Source organism: Natrix helvetica, assembly GCF_964273705.1.
Source record: "Natrix helvetica genome assembly, chromosome: 1".
Taxonomy (NCBI): Eukaryota; Metazoa; Chordata; class Lepidosauria; order Squamata; family Natricidae; genus Natrix; species Natrix helvetica.
This window is the reverse complement of record NC_138548.1, coordinates 261029919-261048954: the sequence shown is the minus strand read 5'-3', so window position 1 is coordinate 261048954 and position 19036 is coordinate 261029919. Positions and strand designations below refer to the sequence as shown.

At 38.4% G+C, this 19036-nt stretch overlaps 1 protein-coding gene across 5 annotated transcripts in view; it reads right to left on the bottom strand.

The window, feature by feature from the left end:
• Nucleotides 1-8787: 8787 nt before the first annotated feature.
• The window catches only part of FABP6 (fatty acid binding protein 6), a 41914-nt gene continuing 31665 nt past the window's right edge, over nucleotides 8788-19036 (bottom strand). For 4 of the 5 annotated variants that reach the window (XM_081936580.1, XM_081936583.1, XM_081936582.1 and 1 more), the window contains exons 2-5: nucleotides 15001-15092; nucleotides 14123-14298; nucleotides 10245-10334; nucleotides 8788-8949 (exon numbers count right to left, since the gene is read on the bottom strand). In XM_081936580.1, coding sequence (XP_081792706.1) covers nucleotides 8896-8949; nucleotides 10245-10334; nucleotides 14123-14298; nucleotides 15001-15092 — 412 coding nt within the window. In that variant the 3' untranslated portion in view covers nucleotides 8788-8895. Of the gene's footprint in view, nucleotides 8950-10244; nucleotides 10335-14122; nucleotides 14299-15000; nucleotides 15093-17847; nucleotides 17954-19036 lie in introns of all 5 variants that reach the window. The other variant, XM_081936581.1, reaches the window with a different exon arrangement.

Below are 19036 nucleotides of genomic sequence, written 5' to 3'. Positions count from 1 at the left end.
ACTTGAAGACTTGTGGACTGAAGTCCACAAATCTTCAAGTTCCCAAGTTTGGACACCCCTGTCCTAAAGTCTGTTGGAGACCGGGCTTGTCCCACTTTAGATGACAACACATGTAGCAAGACAAAGTCGGAAATATTTTTGTACGGATTTTCTTTCCTTGTTAGAAACATCTTTGTCAAAAAATAGTATCTGGACTTGTACGTTACCTTTTATGAATTTCTATAAAACTTTTTAACTACAACATTTAAGCAGACAGTAGTCACTTAATTGTGTAAAAACCACTGGAGAAGCTCAAGCTTATAGAATTTCGCCTGATTATTTCATGATGTCCTGTAAAGAAGGTGTTTTTGTGTATTGAAATTTTCTGTTTCTGTCTGTAAAAGGTTTATTGAATAAACAGCACAAAACTTTGATGGGCTTGTCTCCTTTTGGGTGCTCATAATCTTATTAGGCTCTACTACACCCTTTAATCAAATGTCTCCACTTCCTTCCATGCCTATTACAGACCTTCATAATGGTAGGAGGCAAACATCCAATTAATCTAGAGGCTATCCAATGATTCTAGTGATTTACCCTGTAAAAAGTAATAAATAATAATAAGACCATCCACTTCAGGAAGAAACACATGCAACATGCCAAATATAAAATGAAATACTGAACAACTAGGCCTGGGGGAACAGTCAAGTTTTCAAAGACAAGGATCTCGGGCAATGCTGGGCTAGAAAGCGTACAACACAATAGAAGAGAAGGCCTCTGAGCCTACTAATGTATTGACAAAGCAAGCTTTCTTTTGAAGCTGCAGAATATGTGCAAGATTGCCATTGCAAAAGTACAAACCGTATAACATGTATCCTAAGAGAGCCACCTCTTGACCTGTTTTAGCATCTGATTAACTTCACTTTGCAAACAGACATTCAAAGCTTCACCAAGTCGCTTATCATTAAAAAGAATTGAGTTCCTTTCCAATTTAGTTTCCTGGAAACAATACTCAATTGTGCAAATAAGGAATTAAATTCCACTTATAGCTGATGAGAACAAAGGAATCTCAGCACTGCAACGAGCACTTTTAAATAGAATGCAAAGCCTTTTCTCCTTTCATGTTATATGTGCAGCTTAGAATTTCTACTCAAGAATTATTACCAAACCACTAGTCCTTGTTATTAGCTTACTGAAATTAGCATCTATTCATGATGCCTGAGTACACTTCTTTCTATCAGTTGTATGTTATACCACTGAACAGCTCATTAATATAAAAAAACCTAGTTCCTGAATAATAGCAGGGAGTGGGGAGAGATATGGGTACTTTCCTGAATCCTGTAGAGCCAGGAAGCTTTGCTTACATGGCATTCCTATTTTCAGGAGATAAAAGGAACAATTGCTAAATTATCAGCTACGAACATTTTTATAGAAAATTACGTCCTATCTGTAGAGGTTCCTAGTGTGAGGTTTGCTGGAGCCAATTGGTAGCAACAATTGAGTTTCTGGCCGATCCAGGCACCCAGTGTCTTTGTACTTCATTCTATCTAGGTCAGGGTGTCAAATGCCCTGGAAACAGCAAAGGACTGGCCCACAGTGCCTCTGCCAGTGAAAATGGAGCCCGGGAGAGCCATGCAGGGTTCTCCTGGGCTCCGTTTTTGGACACGACAGCCTCCTGCAGCCCTCTGCCAATGAAAATGGGGCCTGAGGCATGCACACACACACCCAGCTCAGTTTTCACTGGCAGAGGAGGCCATCATGGCAAAAATGGGACCCCAGGGGGGTACAGATGCTGGCAGAGGGCTAGCAAAAGAAATGTTTCCCCTTTTGCATTTGAGCATTCAAGAAGGGACAGGAAAGGAGAATGGGAAAGAGGAAAGAAAAAGAAAGACAGATGGGAAGAGAGCAAGGAAGGAAAAATAAGAAAATAGGGGAAGGAAGAAGAAAGGAGAATGAAGAGGGAAGGAAAAAGAAGAAAGAAGGAGAAGAGGAGGAGGTGAAGGGAAAGAAGGAAGGAAGGAAGGAAGGAAGGAAGGAAGGAAGGAAGGAAGGAAGGAAGGAAGGAAGGAAGGAAGATTATAATGAGAGGGAGGAGGGTCTGAGGCAAGCCCTGCCTTAGTACTTCGCCACCACAGGTGATCCCAACATGAGTGATGTCAAACTGGCCACGCCCACCTGACGTCAAACACAACCCTGATGCGGCCCTCAATGAAATCAAGTTTGACACCCCTGATCTAGGCACTTGAGAGGAATTTTATGTTCCCTTATGTGGCATTCTTTTTCAAAAACTCTTGATAGTTCTTCATTCATAAGAAGATTGGGGAGAGGCAAAAAAAAAGAGAAAGAGACTAAGAGGCAGTGGAAAGAAATTACAGAGAGCTTTCCTTTTCCCAAGGTCTAGCTGCAAATTCAACTATGGCAGACAGAAATATAAGAAGGCAAAAGGACAATCATCAGTTGTCAAATCAAATGAAGCCTTTTTAGAGTTTGGTTAGGCATTAGTGGGGGGAAAAACATGTGGAAAAGGTATCTAGAAATGATAATCATGATTTGATGATTTGAAATGTTGATGAAAAATGCTTCCAGATATGTGATATTATTTCAATACAGTTGATATCACTGTTATTACCATAAATTCATTTAAACGATTGGCAAAAAAAAAATCAAGGAAGATGTAGCCCTATCATACCTGATTCATATTTTTTCCCCAAAAAAAGTTCTGCCTTTGGTCCTAAGCTGATAACATTTTATCCAACAAACAATTGTCCAATAGCATTTGGTCCATGGCGTTTGAAGAAACAGGAGCTAGAAAAGATAACTCCAGAAGATGGCAGGAACACATTTCCTGAATTTCATCTCAAGCATTAAGCTTCCAAGAAAAAAGATTTGCCAAGAGATTATTTAGAACACAACCAGGTTTGTTCTTTCTTTTTTCCGTGATAATTATTTCCTGAGGGGAAATTAAAGCAATGCTTTATGTTAGCAAATAAAATGAAGATATGGAGAAAATGTGAAGAAGGGCCATTACAATTTCAGTACATGAAAAAAGCAGAGCATAAAGCAGTCTATGGTCAGAGAATAGCATATTCAAAATGGAATAACAGCAGGAATCATATGTCGGACTCTTATTCCAGCGCTTGGATTATTTGCCTAGCCACCTTTCCAAATAAATCCCTCGATTGATCTGGGGATAATAAGTTACAGACCAGAGGAACATCAGAGCCTATGATTGTCGCTGGCTGTGATATAGCATAATTACATATAATACCAGGGCAAGGAGAAGGGCAAATTACCAATTTGTACTCTGCCCCGAAAAATAATATTTGTCCTGACCACATTAATGCTGAAGTCTCTACATACTTACACCCTGGGTTTTAGATTGGAGCCAAAATGGTGATCAGTCAAACAGCTAATTCAAACAGTGAACCTGGATAAAACTCTCTGAACTAACATCGTAGTATTTCATATCTGAAAAGAGCTCAGGATTGGGTGTATGTTTCTACTAGAGAAAGAATGTGACAGTATGTACACATCACACTAAACCAGTGATGGCGAACATTTTCAGCAGCGAGTGCCCAAACCAGAATGCATATATGCATGTGTGTGCATGCGTGTGCATGCACACCAGAGCCCTGGAAACTCAAAGTCCAGCTGGCCGGGGCACATACACATGCCAGAAACCCGAAGACCAGGCGGTTCGAAGACCAAAGTTCCAGGGCTCCGGCATGCGCAAAGATCAGCTGGCCAGTGTGCACCGGAAATCAGAAGAGCAGCTGGCAATGGCACACGTGCCCACCGAAATGGCTACACATGCCACAGGTTCACCATCATGGCACTAAACCATATAGTGCATTGTTCAACTATTATCTAGTAGGGACTTAGCAATTTTTTAGTCATGAGAAGGTAGCTTTTTGGCTAGCACCTTCCTAACCAGGGAGCATTAGCAAACAGATGCCTCACGTGTTCTGACATGTATGTAACATGTAGGGGTAAAAACATCTGATAGCGCATTTATACATTCTGCTTTCATATATTCAAATATAAAAAGTGGAATGTCTTAAGGGGATTGGACACATACTTAAAGTAATGTATTACTTGAGTTGGATCATGTTGGAGCCTTTTGTGCTAAAATTCAGTTTTCTTTGACAACCCACACAAACATGTGCCCACAGTTAGTGTTCAAAACATTTAATCCGGGCAGAGATTTCTAACTTCTTTACATTTCTTGAAATCTGTTGATTTTTTTTTTCTGCAATGGAAGGTACACTTTTCTTTTTGCATTAAGATTATGACTGCTGACTAGGTGAATCCAGAATCTTCCTTCCCCCCATCACTGAAAACATTTTAAATAATATTTCTAGCCTCCACTGCTTGTCAATGCCAAAATAACAAATATAGAAGGACATTAAATATAACTTCAGATTTGATTGGCTCTAAGCAGCCACAGAAGGATACCAGCACAAGTATATTCAAAACTGAAAACAAAGGGAATTGTCCTGGATTCAGAATTTAGAATTAGACTTGGTGCTGTTCTTCTCCAGACTGTGGTGGGTTTCCTTGTTATAGTTGATTTGGGGGGGGGGGGGGGGGCGTTGTTTGTTTTGTTGGAAAGCTTCCTCTTTGGTGCACTGTCTAGACAGAAACAAAGTGCTTACTGAGTTGGAGTACTCCAAGGGAGGATAAGTGGGGTTTAATGCGGGGGTGGGGGTGGGGAGAGAAACTGATAGTCATGTAAAGGTGCAATAGAGCAAATCTTTCCATGCAGCTTTGTGGAATGACAGCAAAAAGCCCTAGTTTCAGATGGAAATGTGGCAGCATCTACATAGGGAAGCAGGAGTTTAAAGGATTTGCACGTTTTGAGCTACCAGTTGGAACACATGCCCAGGCTTGGTTGCTAAGTGACACACTGTAAGACTGAGCTTCAACACATGGCTTTTCTGTCACAGAGAGGGCGGTGTTTGATTGTGCCTTGGCTTGTCTTCCAAAAATGCAAAAGGATAGAAGAAAATCACTGGCTGATTCCTCTGAGTAACGGGATGGTAGTCATTTGTGCTCTGTGGTATGCGTTTTGTATTTCAAGAAGTCAAATCATAGTCAGTTTCCAGTGTGAGTCATGGCAAACTGAAGACGTCTCCACGAAGAAGTGGTGACAACAATCACTGTGAAGAACGAAGGATCGGAGAGTGGATTGATCCTTTGTATTTCTCCAGAGAAGGGAAGATGGGAGATCACCCATGAATGCTCTGAATGGCAGCTGTGAGGAAAGCATAAAACAGTGGTCTCCCATAGGCCTGGGCACCAGGAGCCAAGGAAGATGACATCTTAGCTCTCAGCAACTGCAGAGCCTTTCATAATAACCCTAAGCCAGCCAAACTCATTTTTATTCACATTTGGAAATGTTTAATTTAACCACTTTATGGATATTAGAAACAGCAAGCTTAATGTGACAGCTGACATGCTTTAACTTTGGATTTCTGAAATTCTAAACACTTAAGAATTTAAAACAATATACAATTAGCAAAAAGAAGAATTTTTATTTAAGAGAGTTTTAAACAGATTAAGAGATTTGACATATTATTTTTGCTATAAGATTTGAAAAGCAAGTATATAATTAATATAATCATGGGAAACAACTGAAACAGAATTAAACCCATATTAGGAACTGAGGTTTGATGAAGGTTACAAATGGACACTACAGGAAACTGAAAGACCACCCAGAAAAGAGTTAAAATGGTTAAGCCAGCTATAACTTTTTCTAATCTTAAAAGTTATTTTGAACATTAGTTACTAATATTTTAAAAGGATACAATTTCAATGGATAAACTTTTAGATGATGATTTAAAAAAAAACCTTTTGCTTATTAGATTCTGAATACATGGGAGACAATAAAACGGAGATTACTAAAATGGGAATACAAAAGACAAATGTTTAAAAATGACCTGTTGATAATATTGTGGGTGGTCTCTATGTAGGATCCTCATCACCATATTCACTTCTTCTCAAATGGTCACCAATGGCCATGTATTCATTATGAAGAGAAAACTATTTCACCATGTTCACTGTTCTTTGTGTGTGCTGGCATGCAAAGCTGGCTTCTGTCATAGTCAACAAACACTGGGAGACCTCAAACTAGTTGGAACACATGGAACAACTGAGACACTTTTTTTGAAATTAGAATAGTGCAAGCTCGTACCTGGATATGGCAAATGAAATACAGTTTTTAAAAGGTAAGATTTCTAAAAGAAGATTAAACATGCCAGTGTCCTCTAGGTAGCAATACTGAAGGCTTTCTTACAAGTTATACAGGTGAAACTCGAAAAATTAGAATATCGTGCAAAAGTTCATTTATTTCAGTAATGCAACTTAAAAGGAGAAACTAATGTATGAGATAAGACTCATTACATGCAAAGCAAGATAGTTCAAGCCGTGATTTGTCATAATTGTGATGATTATGGCTTACAGCTCATGAAAACCCCAAATCCACAATCTCAGAAAATTAGAATATTGTGAAAAGGTGCAATATTCTAGGCTCAAAATGTCCCACTCTAATCAGCTAATTAAGCCATAACACTTGCAAATAGTTCCTGAGCCTTTAAATCAGTGGTTCTCAACCTGTGGGTCGGGACTCCTTTGGGGGGTCAAACGACCCTTTCATAGGGGTTGCCTAAGACTATCAGAAAACACATATTTTCAAAAAAAAATACGGAAAACATAATTTTATGGTTGGGGCGTCACCACAACATGAGGAACTATATTAAAGGGTCACGGCATTAGGAAGGTTGATACCCACTGCTTTAAATGGTCTCTCAGTCTGGTTCAATAGGAATCACAATCATGGGAAAGACTGCTGATCTGACAGTTGTGCAGAAAACCATCATTGACACCCTCCATAAGGAGGGAAAGCCTCAAAAGGTAATTGCAAAAGAAGTTGGATGTTCCCAAAGTGCTGTATCAAAGCACATTAATAGAAAGTTATGTGGAAGGGAAAAGTGTGGAAGAAAAAGATGCACAAGCAGCAGGGATGGCCGCAGCCTAGAGAGGATTGTCAGGAAAATACCATTCAAAAGTGTTGGGGACTTTCACAAGGAGTAGACTGAGACTGGAGTCAGTGCATCAAGAGCCACCACACAGATGAGTCCTGGACATGGGCTTCAAATGTCGTATTCCTCTTGTCAAGCCGCTCCTGAACAACAAATGTCAGAAGCATCTTACCTGGGCTAAAGAAAAACAGACCTGGTCTGTTGCTCAGTGGTCCAAAGTCCTCTTTTCTGAAGAGAGCAACTTTTGCATCTCATTTGGAAACAAAAGACCCAGAGTATGGAGGAAGAATGGAAAGGCACACACACTGCAAGATGCTTGAAGTTCAGTGTGAAGTTTCCACAGTCTGTGTTGATTTGGGGAGCCATGTCATCTGCTGGTGTTGGTCCACTGTGCTTCATTAAGTCGAGGGTCAATGCAGCTGTCTACCAGGAGATTTTGGAGCACTTCATGCTTCCTTCCGCAGACGAGCTTTATGGGGATGCTGACTTCATTTTCCAGCAGGACTTGGCACCTGCCCACACTGCCAAAAGCACCAAAACCTGGTTCAATGACTGTTGGATTACTGTGCTTGATTGGCCAGCAAACTCGCCTGACCTGAACCCCATAGAGAATCCATGGGGAATTGCCAAGAGAAAGATGAGAGACATGAGACCGAACAATGCAGAAGAGCTGAAGGCCGCTATTGAAGCATCCTGGTCTTCCATAACACCTCAGCAGTGCCACAGGCTGATAGCTTCCATGCCATGCCGCATTGAGGCAGTAATTACTGCAAAAGGGGCCCAAACCAAGTACTGAGTACATATGCATGCTTATACTTTTCAGAGGTCCAATATTGTTCTATGTACAATATTTGTTTTATTGTTTGAATGTAATATTCTAATTTTCTGAGATTGTGGATTTGGGGTTTTCATGTAAGCCATAATCATCACAATTATGACAAAGCACGGCTTGAACTATCTTGCTTTGCATGTAATGAGTCTTATCTCATATATTAGTTTCACCTTTTAAGTTGAATTACTGAAATAAATGAACTTTTGCATGATATTCCAATTTTTCAAGTTTCACCTGTATGATTAATTGAAACACTGCACTTTTTTAAAATGACATTCTTCTCAAGTTTTATATATATATATAGATAGACCAGGAGTGGGTTCCGGCAGGCACTACTGCTGGGTTGCTTGTGGACGCATGCACATTACAATAAAAATTGTTCTGTGTATGTGCAGAAGTGAAAAACAAGATGGCAGCACCTATGGCGCCGCCCAGAGAACCGGTTCAGGGGCGTGGCAGGCCTGGGTCACTACCAGTACCAGCGACCCAGGCTGCCAAACCACTACCGGTTTGGCCAAACCGGGCCAAACCAGTAGGAACCCACCACTGATATAGATAGACCAGACTCACATTGTGTTTGTTTATAATCGTATGTATTAGATGGTTTATAAAAGCCACCCTTCACACATCACACTATGCTCCAAAACATGTTTGATGAACTATTGTGGCCGGAAATACAGAATGTACTAAGCCAAAACGTAATTTGTTTGGTTTTGCTATATCGCATGCTGGAAAACCACCCAGAATATGATGGCGAAAAGAAAAGTGTTCATTCATTCTTTATCATATATGTTATGGTAGGTTTCTACACAGCAATGCCTGAAATCTTGCTCTTCACTAGGAATAGTAAGATAATAATTCAAGATTCCACCAACATGATGATATATAGCGGGAAATCAATAGAGCAGTTATACATAGGGAGTAAAAGGTATCTTTTATTTGTTTGCAAAGCAAATACAGACTTAGAGGAAGATTTATCACTTTATATAACTTTGTTCATTTTCCAATATGGCTAAGGACTGGATTATTTCTTCTCCAAGTAACCTCTTATGACAGCTTCTTACTGATTCTTTTGAAGGTTATATCAGCAACTGTAGAAACCTTAAAGAATTAATAAATTAATTTTGTTAAATAAATTAAAATACTTTTTGTTGAATCCATAGAGGAATATCTATATATCTACTATATATATTTAAGCTGTCCTGAGTCACTGAGAATGATTTGCGTGGCCATATACATTTTCATAAATAAATATATATCTAGTGCCATGTTTGCATCATGCCATGTACAGCTGAAAGTTTTCTTCTTTTGAAACTCTTAATGATACAGAAATTCTGCATTAGATCTTTATGGCTGAGCAAATGAACCAAATCCATCCATTTTAGAACAGCCAGTTTCAAAATTCTTCCATTGCTGCATCTTAACCCATACAGGTATTCCTATTTCCTGGAACTTCTGGTTATAAAAAGAGGATTTGTGGAAATCCAGGCCAAGACTTGATAAAGCTTAAAAAACAAACTCTTGATAAGACAGTTGTTTTTATCCCTGCTCATAGCAGTAATTTTAAATAGTTTTTAAATATTTTATTTATTCATATGTTGAGTTTCCAAATTTTTATTTTCAGCAGGTGATACTTTGACTACACTGGGTACATGGAAGGAGGCTATCACAATCACATTTAAAAAAGAATGTGCCTACAAAGCAATGGTTTCCCTTGTCCAATCATGTCTGACTCTAGGGGACGATGTTCATCTCCATTTCTTAGCCAAGGAAGCCAGCATTGTCTGAAGACAATTCCGTGGTCATATGGCCAGCATGACTAATACACCAAGGCTCACGGAACGCTGTTACCTTCCCACCGAAGTGGTAATTATTTAAGTACTCGCATTTGCATCTTTTCAAACTGCTAGATGGGCAGGATCTGGGGCATGTAACAGGAACTCACTCTGTTATGCAGCATTTGGGTCTCGAACCTGGGCTGTCAAGCTCAGCGTCTTTAACTGCTGAGCCACCATGATCCCACTGCAAATATATTGAGCCAATTGTCTAGAGTTGTAGAGTGCTTCAGATTTAAACTCAAAAAGGTTAAGAACAAAGTACCAGAGTTTAACTCTAATCTAAAGGAGACTTTTCCTGGGAGGGGTGTGAGGAGGACAGCCAGAATTCCCTGGTAAAGATGCAGCTGCTTTAAGAAGTTGAAGAGAGATTCTCACATCTCTGCAAAAAGGAGCCTTTTTTTTTAAAAAAAAAAATTGGAATCAGCAGGGCTGTACAGTTCTATTATTCTTCCTCCTTCAAGCGACATTAATATATATTGAGTTAGTTTTCATGCTAATATATTTCTGTCCAGTCTTTTTGACATCACACGTTCCAAAGAGTTATTTTCCAAGATTTACCTCAATAAGTTTGTCCCCAGCGATTTCTGCAGTATAATGGTAGTTTGGGAAGTCAGCAATCAATTTGCCATTTTCTTTTCTAACTATTGCCTGAAACAGATTGGCATGTGTTAGTTGTCTTGTTGACTGAAGTTCATTCAATAGCATTTAAATGGAAGTCTTCTTGAGCAGGATGAATCTTCCCTGGGACTGAAAATAGTTTTGATTGCAAGTGTACCTGAGAACAACTCTAGTTTGTTCAGGCAGTTGCTGGATCTTATTTTAGCAACCATGTTCATATACCAAAAACAAAAATACAATCCTAGAGCTCTAATACGTAAGCAGAAATAAGTGGTAGAAGGTTGCTTCTTCTAGCTTAAAAGGTGGAGGTATATTAGCTGAGTGTAACTAAATAAAATTTAAAGCAGGATCTGAAGTTTTTCCATTGATTTTAGGGAGAGAGTCAGCCTGTTTGTTAGTCTTATTTGCTGGAACTAAGGCGATCTAAGAAGGGCTGGATTTTTAAATTACTGATATATTTATTAGTTGTTTATTATATTTATCCAAGCCTACTTTCAAGAGCTAATCTGTATACGGGTAGTCCTTGACCTACAACCACAATTGAGCCCAAACTTTCTGTTGTTAAGCTAGACATTTGTTAAGCAGGTTTTGTACATATTTTCAACCTTTCCTGCCACAGTTGTAAGGTTCAACACTGCAGTTGTTGAGTTAGTAACCTGTTTGTAAAGTGAATCTGGCTTTCCCATTGATTTTGCTTGTCAGAAGGTCACAAATATGAACCAGTTGCCAGGCATCTGAATTTTGATCACCTGATCATGGGGATGCTGCAAAAGTCGTAATTGTGAAAAAACAGTCATAAGTCACTTTTTTCAGTGCCGTTGTAACTTTGAACAGTCACTAAATGAACTGTTGTAAGTGGAGGACTATCTGTACTGAAGCTACGTATAGAGCCTCATTTTTTCCCCACACTGTATTATAACTGCTTATGTCCTAGAATATTTGGTCACAAAAAGGTTCCTTGGAACTCCTGACCAAGAATTTAGAAGAATCTTTATAGCCTTATAAAATGGGTTGAGGAACAAAGACTGGCCCGAATTCACTAAATTGTTTCTGTGACTGACAATGGACTTGTGTATTTGGGTCTCCACATTCCTTCTCCAACACCATACCTCCTGATATATATTTTTTAAAGATTACAAGTATCTCAGAATAGCGAGGTGGCGATAAATGAAACTAACTTTCTTCTCTTTGTTGCCTCTTTTATAGGAGACAGGTGCTAGATGAGATGGAACTTGAAGAAAAAGGAAGAGAGATGCCACTATTCTTTCTATTTGGAAAGCTCACATTTTGAAAAAACCCAGAGCTATTCAAATTTAAATATATGATTTTCATATTTTTGGTATACAGTATTTTTCCAGTATGTAGAAATATTGTATATAATACGTTCAGCCTGTAGGTTTGATATCTGCTCACTTTATCCCAGCTTTTTTTCTTATCTTACTCATCTGCTAATTTTGTTTTGACTTACTTAACTTTCACATCTGCTACATTTATTCCAACTGTTATCACTTTTATATAATAGCAGGAAGTTGTTTCCAAGTCACTGGTGTTTTCTAGGTTCTTCCATCGTATTTCTAGATTTATCTAAATTTGTAGATTTCTACAGGTAATGCTAACTTCTGCAATTGGATAAAAGGTAAGAAGGCTATAGATTCAGATACGATGACTTCAAGAGGCACATAATAATTTGTTGGTTATCATTCAAGCACTTCAATTTTCTCAAGATCATATTGATCCTTTTTTCTCCTAGCAAATTATAGGAAATCAATGATTTCACCCAATGCTGGGGGAAGGAGTGAGAAGTATAGCCTTGCTTTCTATTACTGATTTTACCAGTCTCTAGCATGATGTGCAAAGCAATCTCTGCTAGCCATCCATTAACCTTCTTGCAAATTATGGTTTCCCCTGTAAGAAATAAGCCACATTAAATAAGGAATCATCATGGTTGGTCAGTCAAGTTGCCTTCCTCCTAGTTCTCCTACTCATCATTGGTTTTCTACTGTTGGGGGAAGCACAGATCTGGTCCCCAGCGTAGGGAGGTCAGTAGCTTTACTTTCTGCAATCAGGGATTTTATACAGGTCGTTAATGATCCATATCTGAGGCAGATCAGGGGTGGGCTGCTGCCAGTTTTACTATCGGTTTGCAACCCGCCCTCGTGCCAGGTGCACATGCACTGTTCAATGTAAATTGTTGATCATGCATGCGCAGAACAATTTACAGTGAACTATGCATGCGAAGTCACTAAAAACCAAATGGCAGCAGCCCAGCAGTGGCAAGGGAACTGGTTCAGGGACATGGCAGGCCTGGGTTGCTGCCGGTTCTGAGACCCAGGCCTTAATTCTACTACTGGTTCAGATGAACTGGGCTGAACTGGGAGCAACCCATCTCTGAGGCAGACCTATGAGCGCCCTAATCCAACCAAATGTTACATTCACTCTTGCTTTCAGAGAGATGTTTGACCACTACTGGAAAGAACAAATGCAAATTAATTATGTAAACTGGATTGGATTTAATAATAGCCATAAAAATCACTGGCACTGGACCTCCAAAAGTTCAATTTGTTTCATACAGACTATACTGAGTAGAGTATAAATAAATCTGGATCCAACCAGTGTGTTAAAGAAACAGAAATGTTGTTCCAAAGCTGCAGCTACTCTGAGTCTTTCCATAGTGCATATATATCCTAGCAACCTCTTTTTTCTGACATGATTTCATGATACCCATCTCACTCCAAACTATTTCTATAGCAACTTAAAGTCATCTATGCTGTTCCAGATTTAAAGTAGTATTTCCCCCTTTAAGTAGGCAACAAGCTGGAGTAATTTGCTATGGGTGCCATCTAATACAATTCATGTTGGTGTCACAGTCAAGCAGTGGTGTGCTGGAGTTGGCACATAAAAACTGATTGTTGCCTTTTCTGCAATTTTGCAAGCTGTTTGAGAGCAGAGCTGACCCACAATGCCAATCACCAGTTTGTTAGCTAGCAGGGAAGCGGTAAAGGACCCTGCAGACCCAGTTGTTATACATTTATTGGCACATCATTACATTCAGATGATTTATGAGAATGAGACCATTGTGGCATTTACAGGCCACTTCAGATGTGTGCAAGCACGCCCCATCCCTCCAATCAGAGGTGGCATTCAGCAGGTTCTGACCAGTTCTGGAGAATTGGTAGCAGAAATTTTGAGTAGTTCTGAGAACCGGTAAATCCCACCTCTGACTGGCCCCACCCCCATCTATTCTCTGCCTCCCGAGTCCCAGCTAATCGGGAGGGAATGGGGAACCCTGCCATGCCCACCAAGCCATGCCTACCAAGCCACAGCACGCCTGACATGCCACACTCACAGAATTGGTAGTAAAAACGTTTGAATCCCACCACTGCCTCCAATGCATAGGTACAGGTTTCCAGGACCACTTGTCTTTGGATAACCGAATTCACTAATCCCTATTCATAGAGTACCCTATACCTGTACAGGCTGCCCTATTTCCTGGCATGGTGCCTAAGATAAAATATGGAGTGGCAGTGAGGGCTACCCATGTTGTACCAATATATTTTTCTTCTGGGCAAAGGATCTGCGGATAGCATTTTTATCAAGGCCAAGAGAAATAACCTTTTGTCAGTAGGTTCTAAAGTAATTAGGATGGGTGGATGGGTAAAAAGGGTAATTCAAACATACATGATACCAAATTTGGAACCCTAACAATTGTTGCTCATGTTTCAAAGTTCATAAGCACTTAAGATCAGGACCAGGAACATCAAGGAACAGGGCTATCCAAATCTGCAAGATGGAAATCATGGTGCCAAACAATTGTTTACCTTGAATTTTTTGCTTCCTACTGTCTCCATTTCCGATTCCTTGCCAATAACAAACTTATTAGTCAAGGTATGCCCTCCTGGATAAATCTGAGACCAAGTGAATTCATCATTATTCTGTACTATTTCACTAATGATCTTGAAATTTCTTCCTTTTTCAATTGTATCATGAGGAAGACCTAACAGAGAGGGGAAAAGAATCAATTGTTAATCAACACCGTACCTATTAATTGTTTATCAGGGCCCATAAAAGTGCTGCTGTGCAATTGCTTTTTTCCCTAGAAAGTTTGAGGGGTTTTATATTGAATTTACATTTATCTTGAATTGATATTTATAGATATTAATGAAAAAAATCACCTTTCTTATATGGGAAGTTTGCCCCTAAAAGTATTGTTTTTGGTAGAGCCACTTGTTGCATTTCATGATTATAAATGTATAAAAAAGGAACCGTCCAATCAGTAGCCACAATACCTATCTGCAGCCTTTCCAGACTGCTGATTTCGTTGTATTTAAGTACAATGACAATAAAGATTATACTGACGAAAGCTTTCTCATAATTCAGTCTAATTTATCTGAAAAAGAAGACGGTGCAATTTTTTTGAATTACAAAAATTTGAGTTATAAAAAAAAGGCTGTCAGAAAAAGTCCTACAGACCCTGTGGAATTCTACTGCACTGGTGTACATTTTGTCTTCATCCAACACCAACACCCGAAAAAAACCCATACCATTAAAATCCTGAAAGCTTGCACACTATTTTACTAACTAGACAAAGTTAATGCAAAGATAATGCTTTTCTCTTGAAATGCACAGGGCAAGAACTCTCTTTATCTAGCCAAAGAGACATCTAATTTATGAAAGAGAAAAAAATGTACATACGCACCTAGGCGCTTCATAAAATTGTCATAATTTTCTTCATTTTCCACTTCATATTTTCCAGTGAAAGCCATCTTCTGTGGAATGGAAATGAAAAACCTGCAGATAAAAGTCTTGATGAGGAGGATTCTGACTTGGCCCAGAAATGAAAAACTCCAGTTTATATAAGGCTGTCTTAGTTCAGATAACTCACCTGAGCACCCCACAGCTGTCCTCATAGAGTTGTAAAAAGAAATTAATTCTTTTAATGACTGGAGTGCAATTTAGCAACAATCACTAACCCTGGTGTTATTGACCTTGTAAAAAGGTTCATTCTGAGAGGTCTGTATTTAGAAATACTGGAATATTGTCCCTAGACAATATCCAAAGTGATAATGGGGGTTTTAAAAATTCACTATTATACTTGTTTTAAAAAAACTGAAATTATACTTTGGCCAATTATCAGAGAAAATTTACAGTGCTATATTAATCCTCATCCCTACTTTTTCTTAATCATTTTTTCTGTATCTTTCAGAAACCAACTAAGCAATCTTTTTTAGTTTAGGAGAAAATTTATTTTATCTAGACTAAAAAGTTCTAGAATGTATAGTGTTTGTTTGTGAGGAAAGTATTCTGACTTCCTGGGAATGATGGTCATCAATTTTTACATAGTTTTCACCTTGTCTAAACATATTTTTTGTTTAAATGGGAGATAATCATAAATGCATACAATCAAGATCACGTGAAGTGTTAATACCACTTTATAATGCCTTGGTAAGGCCACACTTGGAATACTGCATTCCGTTTTGGTCGCCACGATTTAAAAAAGATGTGGAGACTCTAGAAAGAGTGTAGAGAAGAGCAACAAAGATGATTAGGGGATTGAAGGATAAAACATATGAAGAACAGTTGCAGGAACTGGGTATGTCTAGTTTAATGAAAAGAAGGATTAGGGGAGACATGATAACATTGTTCCAATATTTCAGGGGTTGCCACAAAGAAGAGGGAGTCAAGCTATTCTCCAAAGCACCTGAGAGTAGGAGAAGAAGCAATGGTTGGAAACTACTCAAGGAGAGAAGCAACTTAGAAGCACTAAAGATAAATTTCCTGACAGTTAGAACAATTAATCAGTGGAATAGCTTGCCTCCAGAAGTTGTGAATGCTCCAACACTGGAAGTTTTTAAGATGTTGGATAACCATTTGTCTGAAATGGTGTAGGGTTTCCTGCCTAGGCAAGATTGGACTTGAAGACTTCCAAGGTCCCTTCCAACTCTGTTATTCTATTCTATTCTATTCTATTCTATTCTATTCTATTCTATTCTATTCTACTCTACTCTACTCTACTCTACTCTACTCTACTCTATTCCTTCCAGATATGGTTATGGCAAACATGGGTATCTCAATATTGCATGCATTCCTCAGTTATTATTTCCCTTGAATTAACTGTTTGCTGATTCCATAGCTATAGGTCCCGGGAGGCTACGAAAATTTATTTTCAGCCATTGACCAGTCTGTGATTAGGGAGCATCACTCACCATTTGCTTTGTTTGAGGATAGCTGCATTTTGCACTGACTAAAATCCTAGACATAATCAAATTGGGTAGAGGAAGTGGCTCGCTCAGCAATGCAATATTGAATCCAAGCAGCAGTTGTATCCTGTTACATATTTCATTGAATAAAAATCAATGTGCAAGTACCACTATCTACTCATCTTCTGATCAACAGAAAACTATATGGGCAAGAAATCTGTAGCCTCCATTCCCCATATTTCCTCTATTGTGTCCATTCTGTCTCACTGTTCAGTGATAAACCCTTTGATTTGCAAGTACAGCATATGCTAGGTAAATGGATCTCTGTTGTCTTCTTTTTAAAAATTAAACTGCATTGTTTTAATCATTAATAAAAAGATGGCCTGAGCTTCTCTGAACCCATCTTTACCAGAAGAAAACTTTACCCACCATTTTCAAGGGATAACATTTTTTTGAGAACAAGAGTCAAATGTTAATTTCTTTCCCAATAATTTCCAAAGATGCATAGCAATTACATAAACTTCTGTTTCCATTATAACCAAGTACTTCCCACGACTCCAAGTATTACAGATAATAACTGCTTAGTTATAATAGTGGTGATCATTCTATCTCATTTTCATTCATTAAAAAATACAAAAGAACACGTGGGTCCAAGAATACAACGGAAAATCGGGATAATTACACCCCACCCCACCCCATACTTCCTTGTTAATATGGGATGTGCAGATTGAAGAGAGTAAACCTTGGAATCTGAACTTGCTACAGTATTTTAAAAAATAATCATTAACAACAATTTGGCTAAAGAACCTTGTTTAAAATGGAATTTAATATGGGCACATTATCTATATCTATATCTATATTTATCTATCATCTATCCATCATCTATCTATCATCTATCTATCATTTGTGTCTCTTCCTCTCTCTCTCTCTCTCTCTCTCTCTCCCCGTCTATCTGAAAGCCAATTTAAAGTAATTGTTAAAGGTGCTGGGTAAAAGATCAGGTACTGAATTAGAGACCAGGAGACTATCAGTTCCAGTCCCACTCTAGGTACAAAGCTACACTCTAGGCCAGTCCACTAAGGAGGAGGCAAGTCACTTCTGAAAAGCTTGCCTAAACGAACTCTGCAGAGATTCGTGTAGGGAATCACCAAGAGTCAACATTCACTCAAAGGCATAAAAAAATTGCATACAAGCATATGTTTAATATTTTAGTTATTAATATTTCATATACATGTTTTAATAATAATAATAATAATAATAATAATAATAATAATAATAATAATAATAATAATAATAATAATAATAATAATAATAATAATAATAATAATAATAATAATAATACTCACAGGCATTATTGCAGATAACATTATGGATTATTTGGAAACAAACAACATCTTGCCAGTAGAGCAGAAAGGCAACAAAAGAAGGAGCAGGGGCACAAAAGATCAGCTCCTAATTGATAAAATGATATTAGAAAATTGTAAGAAAAGAAAAATGAACTTGAATATGGTCTGGATTGATTCTAAAAAGGCATTCGACTCGTTGCCACATAGTTGGATCATAAAATGCTTAGAAACAACTGGCATTAGTAAAAATATTACATCCTTCACTGAAAAGGCGATGAAACAATGGAGAACTGAGTTGGCAGTAGGGAATGAGAACTACGGAATGGTTAATATCAAGCGAGGAATTTTCCAGGGTGATTCACTTTCACCTCTTCTCTTCATCATCGCGATGATCCCACTATCAGTAATCTTTAAAAAAATGAAATTAGTCTACCAAACAGCCAAAGAAGCTGAAAAAATTTCGCATTTATTATATATGAATGATTTGAAACTCTATGGAAAGTCAGAAATAGAAATCCAATCACTGAAAAACACAGTCCGAGTATTCAGCACCGATATTTCAATGCAGTTTGGCATAGAAAAATGTGCCACTGTATCCATAAAAAGGGGCAAAATCACTGCATGTGAGGGAATTGAAATGCCCAATGGCCAACTAGTTAAATGCAACGAAAATGAAGCCTACAAATACTTAGGCATTCTGCAGTTGGATAACATCAAACATGGAGAAGTAAAAACTATTGTCAGGAGAGAGTACACCAACAGAGTTAGGAAAATTTTGAAACCTAAATTAAATGGTGGAAATACAATCAAGGCCATAAATACCTGGGCAATACCAGTTATAAGACACACAGCTGATATAGTTAACTGGACACAATCTGATTTGGACATTTTGGACCGAAAAACCAGGAAACTAATGACAATGCACTTCAGTTTACATCCACGCGGTGACACTGATAGATTATATCTGCCCCGAAAATCAGGTGGCAGAGGATTATTACAAGTGAAGCAAATAGTTGAAGAAGAAAAACATGCACTGGCTGATTATTTAAAAGAAAGTCAAGAACATATATTAATCGAAGTAAAGAACAAAAATCTACTGAAGGCCCAACAGACGAAACAAGAATACAGAAAATATGTGATAAAATCAAGAATGGAAAGTTGGCAGAACAAAGCATTGCATGGTCAATTT